General features: G+C 38.5%; 1 protein-coding gene across 1 annotated transcript; it reads right to left on the reverse strand.

Annotated features, from left to right (window-relative positions):
* Positions 1–1,579: 1,579 nt before the first annotated feature.
* Positions 1,580–15,739, reverse strand: ltb4r (leukotriene B4 receptor). The gene is made up of 5 exons (XM_036146041.1): positions 15,518–15,739; positions 14,532–15,083; positions 14,435–14,437; positions 11,797–12,070; positions 1,580–2,103 (listed from the first exon to the last, which is right to left on the reverse strand). The coding sequence occupies exons 2-5, from the start codon at positions 15,011–15,013 to the stop codon at positions 1,723–1,725; spliced, it is 1,140 nt and encodes a 379-aa protein (XP_036001934.1). The 5' UTR covers positions 15,014–15,083; positions 15,518–15,739; the 3' UTR covers positions 1,580–1,722.
* Between the last annotated feature and the right edge of the window lie 4,283 nt (positions 15,740–20,022).

The following is a 20,022-nucleotide window of genomic DNA, read 5'->3' on the forward strand; positions in this document are numbered from 1 at the left end:
CAGCATATATCTAATTTTGATTCAGACACAGTTAATAACAAGTAAATGACTAATTTAGCTTTAAACACAGCTAACCACAAAAGGCAAATTCTAACACTCTCTACTTCCAACAAGCATAGGAGACAAATTTAGACTTTACATCATAGATTGTTGTCACTCCTTGGTGGTTATCTGTGATATTTCTTTACAACGTAAGTCATTTTAAAAGTAATAATGGGCATGTGTATTTGAAGAGTGTGGCATAGATGCAAAACTACCAAAACATGCCCATCCTCCTAAACTGACTGGCTAGGCAGAGGAGCATTATTCCAACAGAAGGGGAAGAGGTCAATGTCACACTAGATGAGCTGCTGAGATCCACAGTCAGGAGAATCTATCGACAGGATTTTTGGAATGCTAGCTGTGCAGACCATTGAAAAATGGCAACAAGAACTAAGGAAAACGGAAATGTTTATCACGGAAAATTTAACAGTGGACAAATGTGGCTCATGCAACTGTAAAAAAAGAGCTGATGCATTACAAATTTGTGTCTTCTTGAAAATAGATTTCAGTCATCAGCTGCTTAGGCATACGTCTGAACAGATAGCCCATGAAGCAAAATTTTCTTGCCATCTTAGTCATCATCAAACATGACTAATGAGGGGATATTATAAATCTTTTTTTTCTTTTTTGAATGACAGCTGTGTTTCTAAGTGACTACTTCATCAAGACTTCCAGGTGTAAGTTTTTTTTTTTTAATTGCTCTATAAATATGACTCATATTTCCTGTAAAGTTGCTCCATTTCTGTGTTTATGTCAAGTTACCACAATTTGACAGCAGTTCTAAACCACAACGGAGTTTAACCACACAGTATCTGCAATGTGAACATTTCAGAAATATGTTGAGAAACGGAGGGAAGAGTGATGCATGACACTGTTACAGGAACGACTCTTGATGAAATGCTCCTTGTGCAATGTTCTTTTAGTGCAAGAACATCGCATCAGTAACAATAGGACATCGTGTATAAGGAATGGGTTGCTTGCAGTTTATTATCATTGTTAAAAGGTGTTTTGAAATTAACACTGCATGTAGCTTTTTATATGTTCTTAGGGTTATACATACATACATACACACACACACACACACATACACACATACACACACACACACACACACACATACACACATACACACATACATATATATATATATATATATATATATATATATATATATATATATATATATATATATATATATATATATAAGCGGGTCAGAAAATGTGTATGTACATATATATTAGAATCACAGTACAAAATGAACTCAATATACAAACGAAAATATTTAATTTTCAAATTACAACAGTTATCAATACATTCATAAAATGTTTTGGGACAATAGTTTAATATTAAAAAATGTTCCTTTTAAATAACAAAAAAGTCGCATTACTTTTATGTACAACCTTAAAATATTTTTTAAATAAAGTAAATAAAGTTTAAGTTTTACAACTCTTTGATTTTCGCATTAAGTTCTGTTTCTAAAGCACACACACATAAAGGACCATTACGGCATTACTGTTTCTAGCAGGATTTCAATAGATTTGGTTATCAAAAACTGTTTCGAGCCAGGAATAGACATCATTTCCCAGTTTTAACCTCAAACAATGACACTCAGTAATAGTAATGGTTTAATAAAATACAATATACTTTCCTCTTTGTTGTACATATAAAAGAGGTTGAGTGCTATTCTAACTGTTCGACAGTGGCAAGAGTTTTGAGTTCTGGCTCGTTGGCTTCTTTGCCTGCCACACTGCTGCTCCTTTCTTTGCCTTTTACCTTGAAACCGATTTTATTCGACAGAGTGTACAGGACAGAGCTCTCGTCCGGTGAAGAGCCGCTGCGGCCAGAGCGGGTAAAGGTGGACGTGCTCCTGCTCTCAGAGTAGGTAGCCTCGAAGAGCTTGCCCATGAAGCTGAGCCCAGCCTGACGGATGTGGGAGCTGCCAGCAAACACGTAGAGAATGGGGTTGACCGCACTGCTGAAGTAGGCAAAGGCTGTGACATTGGGCCGGGCACTGGGGACACAGTTGCCGTCTGTGTCACTGTTCTTTAATAAACAAGCCACCTGAGGGAGTGAGAAGAGACGTCAAAAGAGAAAAAGAAAAATTTAAAGTGAGGTTTTGTAAGTAAGTCATGAGCAGTTTGTATATTTGGCCTTGGAAAAATATTCATGCATGATTCCAGTCAAAGGAGGTTGTAATATCTATACCACACCAGCAGATAGCACTAAAGTCAATATTAACTACATCACAATTCCAAGGAAGAAGATCCTGATCATAGCTAGAACAGGCTAGGCTTGGTTGGAATAGATTCCTAGCACATGTTTTCACAATTACGCTCAGTCATTTATCTCTCCATGTTAAATTTAAAGTGTATTGGAAATAGAGTTATGACAAACTGGAACAGATAACAAGAGGATACTGCAATTTTTTTACATGGAACTTCATAGTAACAGACAATGGAAAAACAGTCTTTCAATTCAAATAATAGTGGATAGTTAAAGCATGGGTTCATGGACAAATTTTGGAGATTTTAGTCGTTGAACATAGAAATAACACATGTTAGAATTAGTCATACTTTTAGTAGGCATCAGCTTCACTGTCACGATCCCTAGCTGTTTGATTATTATTAGTTTTAGATTCCTGGGGTTTATATTGCACACCATTCAGTTTTTCACTTTTTGATGATGTTTATTAATAAATACAGAACATTCCTTTAAATCAGAGGTTATCAAAGTGGGTAAAAAAGCTTTTTCACTAGGTTACAAATTGATAACCAGTAGATAGGAAACCTTCTGGCATGAATGGCAGTTAGGTAAAAAAAAAGACCAAAATCGCAATAAGAATTGGTAAATTGGTGAAATGACCAAACACTTGTGTTGGGCAATCAAGCCATGAGGAATAAAGCTAACAGGCATAGCTCCAGGTAGCTTCTTTGAAACAATGTTATGCTGATGTGGTTTGAGTGTGCTTTTATGGTTATAACAAACGTTATTTCCATAAGGGTTTTATACACCGCTGGGATCTAAAGTTTGTGTTGTTTGGTCCGCTCATTCCGACCAAATAGAGCTTATAAGTACTACGGTTCGTTTTAAACATAAGGTTTGGCTCTGCCATCGTTCGATGGTGCCATGGGCATCGGTACATCATAAATAGGGAAGATTACTGTCGATTTAATGGTGTTTTGTATAATTTAAGGATTAACATATTAAGTGACCGATCGCTACAACGCCCCTTGGCTTCCCGGGAGAATAATTGCATTAATAAAATCAGGTGTCGTAGAGGTTACTGATTTTTACTGAGCCAATCATTCTTTAAAATTTTAGTTTTTCAAATAATGTTTTCTTTAAGTCAGGATTTGCAGTGTGAATGGGTTGAAACACATTCTAAATTAGTTAAGCTGAGAACTTCCGGGTGAAGTGGATGAGGAGTAGACGCACACTTGGACCGCTGCTGCAATTGCGCTTTCCATACTTTCTTGAAACCACACTTCCCTAGAAAGGCTTAAGACATTTCTTTTTTTGGAGGTAATTTTTTTGTAAACTCACTTTATCATCTCTAAGGCCAAAGGAAAATCCCCTGAAAGAGAAAAGGACACAACCCTGACTGCTACCATAACAATGGCAGAAATTAGCTTGCTCCTGAACAGTCATATGGAGGCCCTGTCTGCAGAGTTCAAGTTGTCTTTTGAGTCTCTGAACTCCAAGTTGGATAGTATCAACTTTACTTTGGCAGATCACGGGCAGCGTATTTGCTCGTTGGAAGATAATGCAACCACCTCGGACACACATTTGCTGCAGGTGAGAAAGTGTGTGCTAGTCTTCAAAAGGATAATGAGTCTTTAGGAGCTAAAGTGACAGACCTAGAGCGGCGCAGCAGGCGCCACAGCATTTGCATTATCGGCTTGCCAGAAGGCATAGAAGGTCCCTGTCCAACCTTGTTTTTTTCTCAGCTTTTGTCTGAAGTCTGCGGTCAAGATACACTTCCCTCCTATCCTGAGATAGACCGGGCACATCGGACCTTCGCCTTCAAGCCCTCCCTGGGATACCGTCCTCGTCCTGTCTTGCTACGTTTCCATCGATTCCAAGAGAATGACCTGATTATCCTTGAAGCCCGCAGGAGAGGTGCGCCGGCTTATCAGGGTCATAGGATTTGCCTATATGAAGATTACAGTCCAGAAGTTGTGAAGCACGGTGAATACCGTAGTGCCATGTCTGAACTGTACAAGCATGGATACAAGCCAGCGTTGCTCTTTCCTGCGAAATTGCGCATCACACTCCTGAACAGGGATAACAAGAGGCTCTCATTGGCCGCAGATGCAGCTAAATTCGTCCAGGACTTGGGTCAGGATCAGTAAAAAATCCGGGTAATATTTTTTTGTCGTCTTAGAAATCTAACATCAACTTTTTTCCCCTTCTCCCTCCTCTTTTTAAATAACGTTGAAGTGTTTCCTTAATTCAATGCGGCCTGGTTGGCCTATTTGTTAGTTATTTACATAGCATTACATAGACATATACACGGCCTTATTATGTAGTGGTATACGGAACACAGTTTTAACTGTTTCTTCATAATGCGGTTGCAAGAAGTTGGGATTTAGGAATAAGGAAGTATTAGACTATGCTGATAAGTTTATCAGAGTCCAGGTGGTTGCCCTTTGCGACACCTTGTTTTTTGTGTTTTTTTTCTTTATTCTTTTATGTTTGTTATTATTTTTTCTTTCCTCTTTTTGTGTCTGTGTGCTACGGGTCCCTACTTTATTTATGTATACGTGCTACATATTAAATATGCGCTACACTTCACTGCTCATTGTCATTTTCATGTACTCCACACCTTGGGTATTATGCCAAGTACTGACGCACTGTTGGCTCCAGGGGGTGCGTTAAGACTTGTTAGTTGGAACGTTAAAGGGTAAAACTCTCCTATAAAGTGTAACAAAGTATTTATTCATCTAAAGCACTTAAACACGAGAGTTGCTTTTTTACAGGAAAGTCATTTGAAATAGTCAGACCAGCTCAGGCTCCGTAGTGGGTGGGTTGGTCAGGCACATCATTCATCATTCAATGATGAATGGCACAGGGGGTTGCCATTTTAGTGCATAAATCTGTTCCCCTCCCTGTGAACAAAGTGATATCAGACCATAACGGTCCTATTGGGCTGTTAATATTCCATTAATATTTGTACAATGTTATTTTGGTGCAATGCCAACTATGAGTTTCCCAAATGGTTACCAATAGAGGAGGCTTCATGTAGCTCTGCCTCTTTCTCTTTGTACTCTCTTTTATGCCTTCCCCCAGGAACAGCTCCTGCATTTTACACTAACAATATAATTGTTAAGAACTGCCTTAGAATATGGGCTCAGATTACGCAACATTTTTGAATTCAAAGAACACCTCTTTTATCGCCAATACACTCTAATCCTCCATTTCCACCTTCACTCATTGATAAGACATTCTCAGTGTGGAAAAGCCATGTCCTCTTTTCTGTGAAAGACCTATACTTAGATGGAACTTTTGCCTCATTTGCTCAATTATCCTCAAATTCTAACCTGTGTTCACTTTTTTAGATTCCTCCAAGTTAGGGACTTTATTCATTAATGTTTCCCTTGTTTTCCGATAATCCCTGCTTCCACTATGGCTGATAGACTGATAGAAATCAGTCCCACTCCAAAGGGTACAATATCAAAAATATACAAGCTATGTCCAATTCAACTTCTGGGTCTAGCCATCTTCACATTACTTGGTCTGATGATCTTAATATTGATATTGATGATGAAATGTGGTAAACTATTCTAAAATGCATTCACTCTTCATCAGACTGTGCCTGGCACAGAATTATCCAAAGTAAAGTAGTCCATAGAGTACACTGGTCCAAAAGTAAACTAGCTCCACTCTTTCCGGACATGGATTCAAGCTGTGTGAAGTGTGGTTTGAGCCCAGCTACTCTCAGTCACATGTTTGGACCTGTCCCTTTCTATCCCAATTTTGGAAATCTGTTTTTGACTCACTTTCTGTAATCCCCTCAACCACAGTGCAGCATTTTCCACTCACTGCTTTATGTGGGGTCCTCCCCAAAAACCAAACACGGTCACCCCATTGTGCTGACTTTGTGGCCTTCCTCACACTACTGGCTTGACGTACTGATATTGATGCATTTAAAGATTCATTTCCCACCCACATATTCTCACTGGATAAAATATGCCCTTTCTTTCATGAAATTGAAAAAAATCTCTCAAAGGCTCTGAAGTCACATTTTCAAGAATCTGGTCACTGCTTTTGGATCATGCTGTATCCTTGACACTTGATGTGACCCCATGAGTGGTGATCCCCCTCATTCCCTAGTTATAATGGCGCTAACCATTTATCTAACTTATAACAAATATAGTAGCACAGAATACATTAAGTCTTTTGGATGCCCAGTGTCTTTTTTTTTTTTTTTTTGCTTTCTGCTTAATTAATCCATATTTTGTTTATTTTTTGTAACCTCTGTTTGTTTTTCTCTGTTTATTATTTAGTTATCTACTTCTTATCCACATACTTATGGAAATATTTGCTGGGTTTTTGTGTCCTTTGTTTTATCTGTGGCTTTTGTTTTGTCTTATATTGGTTCAGGGTTATTATTCAACTTACTGTTTCATGTTATAATATGGATGTCCATATATTGTGTTCATTATTGTGTTAAAATAAGAAATAAATCATAAAAAATAAACAAATTTGTTAAGCTAATTTGATCTCATTCCATGTTCTTTAAGATGAACTTTGGTTCTCTAACTTAGATCTGCAGTGATTCAGGATTCACTGAATCATTCTGATGATGGTTTGCAAAATTTTTATTTGTCTCTTGTTTATTTTGTGTGTACATAGTTTATTAGTTTCTTTTTATCTTACTTTTGTTTAGTAGTTAAATTAAGTTTCACTAACCTCGCAGAGAGGATTTGTTGATTGAAATATAGTGTTAATTCAGATAAACAGGATTAGGCATACTGGATTTTTATTTTATTTCTGTTAATAAAATCTTGAACTTGAAGAGAAGTTGTCACTCATTTATTCCACATGTGTGCAGTTTGCTATTAAAAAAATGCCAGTGCTCGAATTACCCTTTCAACTATTGTCCGAATATCAGCTATTTGGGCTGATATTCACCGGACAATAACTAACAGACAGAGAGTTATTTATTAAACCTTAAATAACTTAAAACAGTGCAAAATGGCTCAACACTTGTATGTCAGACTGTGTAGTGAATGGCATGTCCCCAGATGTTTGATTATTATTAGTTTTATGTCCCTGAGGATCATTCAGTTTTCTTCTTTTAGTGTTGTCTATTTATCTGTAGACTCTGTTTATTTCTTCTTACTTCCTTGTCATTGTTTAGATTTATGTTCATCATGGATTTAGTTAGTTTGTGCTTCTGTTAGATCTGTGTTTCAGTGTCTCCTTGCTTCCTGTCTTCAGTAAGATTGTAGTGGGTTGATTTAGTTAGAGAGTTGGTTTTTTTCTTTGTCACGTTAGATTATGTTCCCACCTTATCTTTTGCTCTTTCTACTCTTCATCCCTTCATCTTTTCAATCACATGCTCTCCTCCTTTCTTTACTGTCCTTATCTACCTATTTGAACTACTGGTTCCTCTTCCTCTTTGTTAGTTCCTCCGTTATGCCTTTCTTGTTCCTAGTCATCACTTGTAAGTCTTGTTTATTTCATTTTAATAAATTATCATTATTCACTTCATCATGTGGCTTGCAAACATGACAGAAGGAACTTGCCAAACTCAGGACCAAGCAGACACATCTTCCCCAAAAGCAATTGAGACTTACTATGGATCCAGCAGCAGCTTGAGGAGGCCAAACTGAAATCCTGCATTCTCCACTGCTGCTGGAAGAATTGGAAAACACCTTATTTTTGCCACATCTCCCCGCCATTTCAGTCATGTCTAGTGTGATTGTAGCAGACCTAATTGCAAACAAGAGCTTGGGAGCTGCATGATGAAGTGAATAATGTTAATGTATTGAAAGGAACTGAATAAGACCTACAGGAACAAGGGATACTAGGAACAAGGGAAGCGTAACGGAGGAACCAACAAAGTGGAAGTCACAAAGAATATAACTGAAGGCTAGCGGCAGGCAAACACAGGAACAAAGACCTAACAGAAACATCCCACGATGAACATGAACCTAAACAACGACAAGGAAGTAGGAGGAAATAGAAGAAATAAATAACAAGAAATAAACAGAGTCAACAGATAAATGAACAACACTAAAAGGTGAAAACTGAACGATCCTCAAGAACCTGAAACTAATAATAATCAAACATCTGGGGACATGACATTCACTACACAGTCTGACATACAAGCGTTTGGCCATTTCACCAATTTACCAATTCTTGCTGTAATTTGGCAGAACGTTTCCACCGGTTATCAATTTGTAACCTAGTGTAGAAGGGTTTTTACCTGCTTTAACAACCTCTAATTTAAAGGAATGTTCAATATTTCACTCATACTCTACTGTAAAGTATAATGGGTCATATGACACCAATAAATAATATCTACCAGAGAGACGTCACTAGTTATGTTTACATGTACAAAATTTCACGATGGGATTAAAATGTATTCAGATTAAATAATCGAATTGTACCATTAAGATGGACACACAATCAGATAATCCAGTTATAATATGCGTGTATATACACCTGGGTTTATTCAGCATGTAACCACTCTGACATGCCAGTTATCATTTTGCCCTGAAAAGAAACACTGACGATGAAGTACTTCCGTCTTTGCTAAACAACAAAAATAGTAAACAAAGCAGTATTGTCTTCTGAGCATTCAGCCTGGACTTGCACAATGTTCTAATTACAGTTGAAATGCTTCTGAGTAAATAAAAATTTTGAGCTCTTTAATTTTGTTGAACAGAAAGGTTGTATCAGGAGCCCCGACAGTTTTGCTTCCTGATGTATTTCAGCCACTTGCCAATGCAGAAATACGTGACATTTATGTTGGGTGCACATGCGCACTCGGGTCAGTTTGCCACATCCGGAATAATTTCAGCCTGATAAGTGTTTATATGCATGTTGATCGGATTAACAATTGGCATTAACTGCCCCTCTCATTCCGATTGAGCTTAATCCAATCATCATATTCTGATTGGTTTGTTTGCATGAAGCTTTTTTATTCCATTTATTCCGATTTTTTCTCCATGTAAACATTGCTAAGAGTTATTTTGCTTTGATTAGTGGTCATCAGTAACCTGACTCTCGCCAGATGGATTTTGTTCTGCGGAGCTCCACACATCCATCTGGGACCGCTCCATTGGAGATGTATTTCAGAAGGAGTCGCCTTATCAAAAATCCTTGCATATGATTGGATAAACCACTTGTCTGTCATCTTTACTGACATGCTACTTCAACCACTCACATCAAAACAAACATCGAAAACCGAAACCATCGTTTCTACTAACAAAAGCCTTCAAAGCCATTCTTTGGTATTCTTTTAAAGAATTAATATTTGACAGTTTGGACGACACTGATGAAATGCCCCTCAATATTACCACAGATTTCTCTAATGAAAACCGGGGATGTCTCTGATATTCGCTGGGTGGGGGGCGGGCACAGAGTCTCTGTCGAGAGATTGGTTTGTTTTTCCCGATCTGCAACATCGACGGCGTGGGGAAGGCGCTGCTGGCTCAGCTCTTCTACTACGTCGGGACAGCGGCAGGACCGGGTAAATACCTTAAGTACGTTAAGACCTTTGTACTTCATCATGATACACTGAAATCGGGGACAGCTTTTGCCAGGGGAAGGTCATCCAAAACAGGAGAGCTTCCTTGCTGAGAGCTGCCATCGTTGTCTGAATCCAAACAGTTGCTACTCAGATTTTTCACATCCACGAAAATCCCCCCCCCCCCCCCCCCCACCGCCGCCCCCCCCCCGCCGATCCTGATTGGCTCGTCTATTTTAAGAGGTATAGAAATCCTTCCCAATGACAGCGATTCTAGATGGATGTGTGTGGCCGTGTGGAGTCTACGGAACAAAATCCATCTGGTGAGAGTCGGGTAAGGTCATCAGAGTCGTGCACCTTGAACCTTGACAAGAACTAGTTCTTAACTCAGCTCAGCCAGGTTAAACGTTTCACACCTCCAACTTGAACTTGGTCTTGTTTATTTACCATAATTTCTCTGAAATAAAGTAAAAATAAAAAACACGAGAAAAACCCCTAAGTGTAACAATACATTTTTGGGCTGGAAGTTTAGCCTTCAGTTTAAATCCTTCTGTAGATAGCAAAGTCAAAGTCAGCATACTCAAGATTAATGGTACAGCTGGTACAGTCTTTTTTTTGGATTCGAGTCCCAGGGGGATCAATGTGTATGCTCATTCCTTCCTAGTTTCCTCTGCGCCTGCTCACTTCTAGTGTTTATGTATCCAGCTAGCTTCGGTCTCATCCGTTCATTGTAACTCCGCTGCTCACACTGTATACTTTGAAAATGGCTGAGTATTGCAAGAAGCAAACTGTTTTTGAGAAGAAGAGGACGGCCTCAGACGAAGAAAAAAAATAAGACCAAGGTCTATTTGGGAAATTCTTTCATGAGAACCCCCTGAGAAGCAAAAGGTAAGATGGTCTTGCGCAAGCGCTGTTATTCAATAAATGACTTACTGGTAAGAAAAAAATGTCTTACCTACATTTCCCAAAAAATCGTCCACTATACCTTTAATGCAGGGGAGATCTGGAGCTCTAAGTTACCAATATAGGACCTCACAAAGCTAAACTACATCTCTGCTGGGTTACAGACACTAAGCAGACGCCTAACATGAACCTTGAGAGGAATGCAGCAGCTCTTTCTCTATGTAATACACAAAGCTTGCCTATAAAAACACAATGCAAATATGTTCACCGCAAACAGCATGCCACAAAATGACATCAAAAGTTGCATTTGCTTGATGTTTCATGCTTAAAATATTTGATTGTTCATATGCTGTTGAAGATTCTCAATCATCCAGGTCATGGTCATTCCAAAAAGTTAAAAAACAAAACAACTGGACTTGTTTTCCGTAGTTGAAGACGTTTCGCTTCCTATCCAGGAAGCTTTCTCAATTCAAAATATCTGGAGTAATGTGGAGTATCAGGCTTTATACTACTGCCCAACAAAGGCCTTGTAATGGCTTAGATAACATGCAAATTCAGAGGAGTGGACCAGTTTCGGTTCAATTTGCTGCCTTACAATGGCTTTAACGACTTCCCATTACTAAGGGGGTGGACATGTTTCTGTTGAATTTGCATGTTATCTAACACGAATGTGTTTTGAACACCATTGTCCACAACATTGGAAATCATAATCTGTCATGGTGCATAGGAGTCAACTCAGTCAAATGACCCAAATGCGATCAGAATCAAAATTAATGGAAATAGGGTGTGATACGAAGTATTTAGATACTAAAAACATCTAACATATTTAGATACTAAAAACATTAACCTCAAGAGTTAGGTTATTTAAATTCATGCTTAAAAAAATGAAACAGGAGGGCATGAAACAGAAAAGGCATAGCTACAAAATAAGGGTACAACGAATTGGGCGATAGAGCTTTTTTTTCCTGATATACAACTCATATAAGGTCAGATAACACCTCCAGGCAGAACACTATCAGATCATAAACTCTATATTGAACCCAAGAGGAGATAAACCCCTTAATACTTCGTTACCAACCGACCCACTGCATTACCAGCACAGTTAGTTCTATCAGTAAAAGGTTATGGCTCATGGAAGTAGACAAAATCACCTCAATGATGTTGACAATGTGATAGGGCAGCCAGAATATGACAAATGCAATGATGATCAGCAGGATCAGACGACTGCCTTGTCCTCTGCGCTGGAACTTGGCCTTTTGCAGTCTGCATATGACGGTGGAGTAACAGGTGCTGATGAGGGAGAAGGGAATCAAGCAGCCCATGATGGTCTCAAACAGGTACTGGAAGACCTGGTGACCCACACTCTTCCAGTGGTGTGGCAGGCAAAGGCTCAGACGGTAGTTGTTTCTCATAACATTTATAACACTGTTGGAGAGTGGGCAGTAACAAAAACACACACAGAAAATAAAATGAGCCACAATAAATGTATCATCCACAAGTTTAAATCAGGCTTGTATTGGAATTAATATTGTTGTTAACATATACTAATACTGTTAGATTACAAGTATAAAACATCTTCATCACCATCAAACATATCCACTGAAATTGGTCTTTGGTTAAAAAACATGTTTGCTAGAAATAAAAAAATGATGTTAGTTTGTTCGTCAATTGGGTGCAGTCACCTAATTTCCATCAGTGATTGAATGTATGTGTATGCCAAACAATTAAACATTGGCTGCAGCTTTAAATTGTTGATTACACACATTTACAATTGTTGATTGTATTTGAAGAACAAAAAAACATCTAGTGAGCAACTCCTACACCACACCAGAGAGTCTTAACTCTTTGCATGTTTGTGTTCTTATGGAAGAAAGGACTAAACAAATGTCTAAATGCCAAGTAGAGGTACGTTTCTTCAATGATACCCTGTATCTTTGTCCCACAGAACTTAATTACCAGGAACCCACAATCTTCCCTGATGTGTTACTTGTGTTGGAGTTGCCTGGGGTCCTTTTAAAGTACAGTAAATTGCATCTGCTACCCAGTAGTGTGGTGACAACAGCCTTAATCTGAGGTGCTACTTTAAACAGAAAAAAATAAAAGTAGCAAATAAAAGTACCCTTTATCAGATAAAGCAGCTCCAAAATGGGACAGACAAAAATAATATAATTTTCTCATGTCGAAGCACCCATTGGTTATCAGCCACCACTCTTTCCCATTGATAAAAGGACATCTAAGTCTCATCCGTTCAGCACCACAACTGTTGCTGCACACACATCTGGTCATTAACTTACACTGTCCTCCATCGCAAAACTGAACATAACAAGATTAATGACAGAAATTAATCCCCACTCCTCATCACAACCCTGGACAAATGGTTATATTGCAGCATTTTGAGTCTGTTCAAACCAAAAGCTACTATTTCTAAAAGCAATTTTACTGATTTAAAGCAATATAAAAATAAGTATTTTCTGTTTTATGATGAACAAAAATGCTTTTTTAAAATTTAAATATCAATATAAAAATCCCAAATAATTCTACTAATTAACAATTTTTTAAGATATATTCATTGACTGTAGTTGACTGTCGTTAACTTTTGTTTAAAAGTCAACCCCAAAACCACTAATACCCCAAGCAGACTGATTTAAGTTTGGCTCTATTCCAAAACGAGATCACTGTAAATAATAGTTGGATGATAGTAAATAATCAGAAGATAATAAAACAATGTAAAAGGAGTATCATTTAAAAAAAAAAAAAAATTAAAAATAACTGGAACGTTAAACTCTCTCGATGACCAATGGAAAAATCTTTATTTGCATTACAGCAATTAAACTCTTGTTCTATGGATAACTACAAGTCCCTAGGTGTCCACATTTTTGCTGACCTTCCCTGGAACACACTCTTCTGACACCAGGTAGGGAAAGCCCCACAAAGATTTTAATTCTTCAAGAACTTCAAACACGCATTCAACCTTTCTCACCAGCTGCTCACCAACTTTTACAGGTCAGTGATGCAGAGCCCCCTGCTGTATTGATGCACTTTGTGGTTCTCCAGCTGCTCTCCGAAGAGCACGAAGAACATGCCTTGGGTGGTGAGGTCAGTGGAACGTGTTACTGGATCACAGCAGGCCTCACTGCAAACATTTACACCTGCACACGCCAGTGCTATTCAACTGACTCCACTCATCCAGGACACATTTTTTTTTCTCCACACCCATGTAGTGAAAGGTGCATGACAACAAACACCAAATCCAACAGACTGAAAAACAGCTTTTATCCCAGTGCGGTCAAATCAGTTACCCCCATTACTTTAAGACGCTCTATAGATGGAGTGATTGCACCTAACTCTTGTGTTATGTATTACTTAATGTTACTTAGTGTTTATAATGTTACTTAGTGTTTTTATATATATATATATATATATATATATATATATAATATATATATATATATATATATATATATATATATATATATATATATATATATATATAGAGAGAGAGAGAGAGAGAGAGAGAGAGAGAGAGAGATTTTTTTTATATTTTTGTAAGTTCCTTTGCAGGTTTCTTGTCTTACTTAGATTTCTAACAAATTCAACTCCAAAACGTAAATATTGCTTTAAGTAGTATGGAAGATGCTGGTAAAATTATAACATTACATTAATCGTAAATCTGCTAGGGGTATGATAATTTTGGTCCTAACTGTACACCATACCTCATTGAAATGCATTGAATTACTTGAAAATGTTTGGTCAAATTAAACCTTGTGTATGTAGTTATGCTGAAATTACTTACTTAGATCCACTTAACAAACATGCATTATGAAAATCAATCAATAGACTTGTCTAATGCTTGTGCTATTGAAACCTTTGTACATGTTAGTCTTACCTGCGGTAGAAAGGCATTGGCAGAGAGAGGATGAAAGCCAACACCCAGACCCCAAGCAGTAGTACCAGCAGGGAGCGCTTGGTTCTCATTCTCTGAGACACAAAGGGCTTTGTGACAGCCAGCCAGCGGTCCATGCTCATCAGACAGATGAGGTAAATGGACACATACATGTTCACACTAGACAGGTAATGCACCAGCTTGCACGCTGCCGAGCCAAACTCCCAGCCCCGTCCTCCTGCCAGGTAACGAAGGAAGAGGGGGGCGCTGAGCAGCACGAAGGCATCGGCCACAGCCAGATTCAGCACCAACAAACACGTCACTGATCGCTTCTTCACCCGGCAGAGCACTGACCAAACGACAAACATGTTCCCAGGGAAGCCCAGCACGAACGCTAGGGTCAGGATGCCAATGCCAACGCGAGCTGAGGTGCTGATGGGCATGGACGTGGAGCCAGTTGTGGTTATAGCGGTGGTGTTGTTCATAGTGGATCCAAATTCCTAATTCCTTTCAACAACGTGAGTTTGTCTTCAACAAACACAAACCCCCCCAAACCTAATAGGAAAGGACGGAAGAGAGGAAACATGAAATTTATTCAGGCTGTTTAAGCAAGAATGCCAGTTAATGCTGTAATAGTTGTGCAATGTGTTTTGTTTTTTTTTTTTAAATCTATGCAGGAAAGATATTTGAACATTTTAGAGCATTAAAATTGGTGAAATTAAATTTAAACACATCATAGGAATATATTAAACCACAACCACCACCACAGCACAGGTTGCCCAAACAAACATTCTGTAAAGCTCTGACTTGTTGAACGATTTCAAAAGGTATAAAAGGGCAACACACTTTCACAATCCAATAACTCCAGTCCCCTTTCTTAAATATTCAAGACTGAAACACATAAGGTGGAAAGAAGGCTACACTTCTAGTTTTCTTTAAAACATCATCTGTATAGGAAAGTCATTTACTATAAATACTGTGAAACTCACCTTGAAGTAAGTCTTCTATTTAATTTGCAACCATTAATCCAGTCTTAAGAACTTCCTCGTACTCATCGCCTTGCATGAACTGCTTGGATCTATTGCTCTCTCTGGGTGAGCGAACTAAGCGCATTGAGAAAGAATAGTCATGTGAGGGGAAATCCATTGACCACAGGAAGCCAGCATGAACTAACTGGATTGCAAAGGTAGTCCTTGTTCCTCCCACTCATTTCTTCTCGTTGTGGTATTATGTTTTTGCTGAACAGCGTGTTTATCATTGGATCACGCTGACAGGCACACCAGACTGTGCAGTGTTTGCTCATTGACTCTAGAAAACGCAGCATGGAGCGAAGAAAATATGAGATGAACAGCTCAAACTCGAAGAACAAATCCAGTCCAGGACTTACAATTTTTTTTCACCTCCCTCAGTAAAATAAATGAAATCTTTAAAAGCTAATGGTGCTCTGTTTTTATGGAAGACCGGGAACGGACAGTGGGAGATTTCATCTCCTGAAAATGTGAAGGAGATGAATATTCCAGTAAACTGATGGAATCTTGTTCAAACACAGGTTCAGATCATAGCCCAGTCTTGCACACCGTCTTTGCTGTTGCAACATACCTTTTACAGCAAGTTCTTCTTTCAACATCTGTGTCAAACACAGGGACAGGATGTATTTGGTGTGATGTGCCGGTTTATCAGATTTTGATCTACTTTTGTGCTAGAAACTGCTCAGTTGGGACTTTCAAAGCCAGACTAGTAACTATTTTTTCGACCGCAAATCAAACGTTTATGTGCTGGTAATACCTAACTCACACTTTCCTACACAATGATTCTTCCTACCGCTGTAAGAATTCACATATTTAACTCAAGCACAGATCATCTCGGTGCAGCTTAATGGCATTACTCCTTTAAATTTGCAACCCTGGCGATCTGATATTTACAGATCCTCTTGAATATTAGAAAAATATCATGCATGATGTAAAACTTTTTTTCATTGGTTTTCTCTTGAGAGGCCATGGGCAGTCAATATCTTACCTGCTGTCGATACTTATCCTGCCATTTTGAGTTTTCTTTTTAGAAGTAATGCCTTGTCGAAGCTGGGCCAAGAGCAAAGGGGATCTCTGTTGTGTTGAAACAACCTCAGTCCAAAAATGGTGCTACGATTTATAAAAACACTGTTTTAGTATGTCTACATATCCATCACTTTTGTTTTAGATTGTCATTGACAAAAAAAAATCTAGTATCTGTGCGGGGTGGCATGGGGGCTGGTCCCAATCTCTGGTGGTCATCGGTTCAGGGTGGAGAACAGCCTGGTCAGGTTGCCACCATAGACAGTCAGTCCATGAGGGCAACACAGAGAAACACAGGACAAACAGCCATGCATACACACTCACACCTAAGGGCAATTTGGAGAGACCAATTACCCTAACAGTCAGACAGGTTTTGGACTGTGCGAGGAAGCTGGTGTACCCGGAGAGAACCCATGCACAGGGAGAACATGCAAGCGTCATGCAGAAACACAGCAGGCTGTGATTTTATTCAGTACTCAGGACCTTCTTCTAACAGCGATACCTACTAGCGTTGTGCAGCTTGTTCATGCGCTCAATGGTGAAGCTGCTTTCACAGAGGCTCCTTGATGCAGTAAGCCTCCTGCCCTAGACCACTTGCTGTGTTTCTTCCCCATCATTTAAAAAATAACTGTATAAAAATCAATGAAATAAAATTACTTTAACATTTTCTCATTAACAGACCACCACTCTGAACAAATACCTGTACTATATTTTGTTTTGCTGTTTTAAATGGTAGGGTTGTCATTCACCCTACCTTAGTCTTTTCAAATATCTAAATAAACTTCTACCTAATTCAAAAGTGACAGTGGTATAAATCTTTAGAAAATAGTTTCAACAAAAATCACTATGATCTTTACTAATGAAGCTGCCTGGACAGTAGAAATATGACTTTTTTTTCTGGCCCCGCTCTGAAGTAGCTATTAGAAAACAACCCTCTGTTTCATCAGCATAAAGACACTAAAACTTATTTCACACTCTTTTCTCACTTACCATGTATGCTTTCATTCAAAAGAAAAAACAACTGACCTAAATTTGAAGGATTTTTTCTTTTTACCTAGAACATTTAGTCCTTTCTTGTGTTTGAAGCATGTGTGCCACTTTTTAACGGGTTACAGACCTGAAAACTTTGCGTATGCCTAGATAAGCAGTTTTGAATATACATGACCGCAAATGTCACTTTTATGTCTTACGTCTCATTTTATTTCATTTTTTTCCTCTGATGGGAAATTAGAGAATCATCTAACACTCTGTAGTGAAATCTCGGTGCTCCAAGTGCCCCAGAGTGTTCAAATAGTAATTATTTACCATGAGGGGCTAATATTTAATAGTATGAGAAGGGTAGAAGGAAGTTATCCAGTGCAGGTAAGATATTTACCCCTCATGACATCTTAACAGAATCCCACGTCTGTCGTGATTTGGGTTTTTGTTTGTTTTGCCGTTGGACTTTTCTGGGCTTTTCTTATCAGCCTGTCACCTCTCAGCCGTCAGTCAATTAGCCCAGATCAGCTCCACCTGCTGCCAGTAATTACTGTCTACTCTGCTCACCTGTTGACCTGCCCATATGCTCATGCCTCAGCCAACTCATCCCTGACATCACCTCTCTCCTCTTGTTGACTCTTCTAGTGTGACGTGCTCTGCCAGCTGGACTCTTCTGTCAGAAGTTGCCTGAGTCTATGTGTTGCTGTTTCCCTGTGAGTAGCAGTCACTCGCTCTTCCCGTTCTGGTGTGTTCACTAGCTGCACCCTCTGGTCCCCTGCTCATCCCTGCCTGTCTGCCCCATCAGCCATTACTCATCCCATCAAGTCTGATTCTGCTTGCCTGCCTCAGCTGCCAAATCTTATCTCATCCCATCACAGTACACTTTTTAAAAACTCTGCATCCGGCTAAATATCGGGTTTGCCAGCATTAACTATTAAAACTTCAAAGGGCTTTGGACTGTACCGTTAAATGATTAATGGCCTACAACATACATAGAAAAAAAAATCTAAAACATTTTACTCTCATCTTAAAAGTTAGTCAATTAACTATATTGAGGAATTGATTAAAAATGTTAATTTCGTAGGTTAGAATAAGTACATATATCAAATTTGGTGGAGTGGTGGTGGTCAGAGCAGAGCACTGGCATCCTGGGAAGAGCTTTCCTAATCCCACAGACTGCCACTCTGGGTCCCTGAGCAAGACCCTTAGCCCCGAATGCTCCCCAGGTGCAGCACAGTGGCGACCCGCTGCTCCCTAAATAAAGAAAGTATGGATTAAATGCAGAGGACAGATTTTATTGGAATTATAAATACTGATTATTACTAAATTGAGTGAAAAAACATGAAGCCACTGTTCAAAATATGACAACTTCTGAAAGCAGACCTGAAGAATTTTAACCTAAACACTGAGTTAACACATAGTGTAAAAAAAGGATTTTGCCCACCTTAATTTTTTTGCACTTGGCTGATTGACAGGACATCTCCGCAGGAAAGGAGTTGGCAAGTACCAACGAAATGTGTAAGCTGTTAAGGGGAAATCTACAGTTTGAACTGGAAGGCATATTGTCTGCTTGTCAGGACAGAAAACTTACAGCAGGTTTTCTGGGAAAAAAGAAAAGAAATGTTAAGTTAAAAAATATATAAAGGGCAGGAACCTGTATCTGTGTTTGGGAATGAAAAATAAGAAACCAGCTAAAGGAAATAAGATCTATGCCAAGGAATGCTGAAAGTTATACCTCATTAGGCCCCTTCCTCTCAGTTTTGTACTGGGACTTTGTTTAGTGAAGCTCCAATAAAAACAATACATGAATGACAAAAAAAAAACAAAATCTTGTCATCCATCCAGTTTACACAGATATAAGGAAACAGAAGAAGAATAACTGCCAAAAGGGGAATTTCACAATATAAATCAGGCTGTGATGCAACCAGCAAGTAGTTTGGAAACATGAAGGGTGAGCGCGTTGCAACACGGAAAACAGACAAAAAGAAACATGCTTTATGTTCCAGAGCAGGGGGTCGGAATCCCCCCGGGGGCTTGCGACATGATCCAAAGGATGATCCAACTTCCTGACTTTACAATATCAGAGATATACAGTACTTGTTTTATATAGCAAATGTCTGCCTTTAATTGTGGTAAATTATTTATTTTTCTTATCAAAAATGTTCAACTAATCAGGAGCAGAAGACATCAAAGTTATTTCTTGCAAATAGGTAAAATTATAACCGCAAATTTTCTTTTCTTTTTGTGTGGAAATTTACGCCTCTGTGGCCAGCATTTTATTTTTTTTTATCATAAAGGGCTGTAATAATTTTTTGGGATGGGGGATATTACTAATACAAAGTCATATTAGGTGTACAAATATAAAGAACATTATGTTCTTTATATTTGTATACATACATATATATATATATATATATATATATATATATATATATATATATATATATAGACTTATATATGTATAT

This window comes from Fundulus heteroclitus, chromosome 14 (genome assembly GCF_011125445.2).
Source record: "Fundulus heteroclitus isolate FHET01 chromosome 14, MU-UCD_Fhet_4.1, whole genome shotgun sequence".
Lineage (NCBI taxonomy): Eukaryota > Metazoa > Chordata > Actinopteri > Cyprinodontiformes > Fundulidae > Fundulus > Fundulus heteroclitus.

Bases quoted from the DNA above. Each gene is read 5' to 3' on its own strand.
- ltb4r (XM_036146041.1), bottom strand. From the start codon at position 15,013: ATGAACAACACCACCGCTATAACCACAACTGGCTCCACGTCCATGCCC. The intron at 2,104-11,796 runs GTGATTTTGTCT...TCACTCCCTCAG, and splicing joins ACATTGTCAACATCATTGAG to GTGGCTTGTTTATTAAAGAA.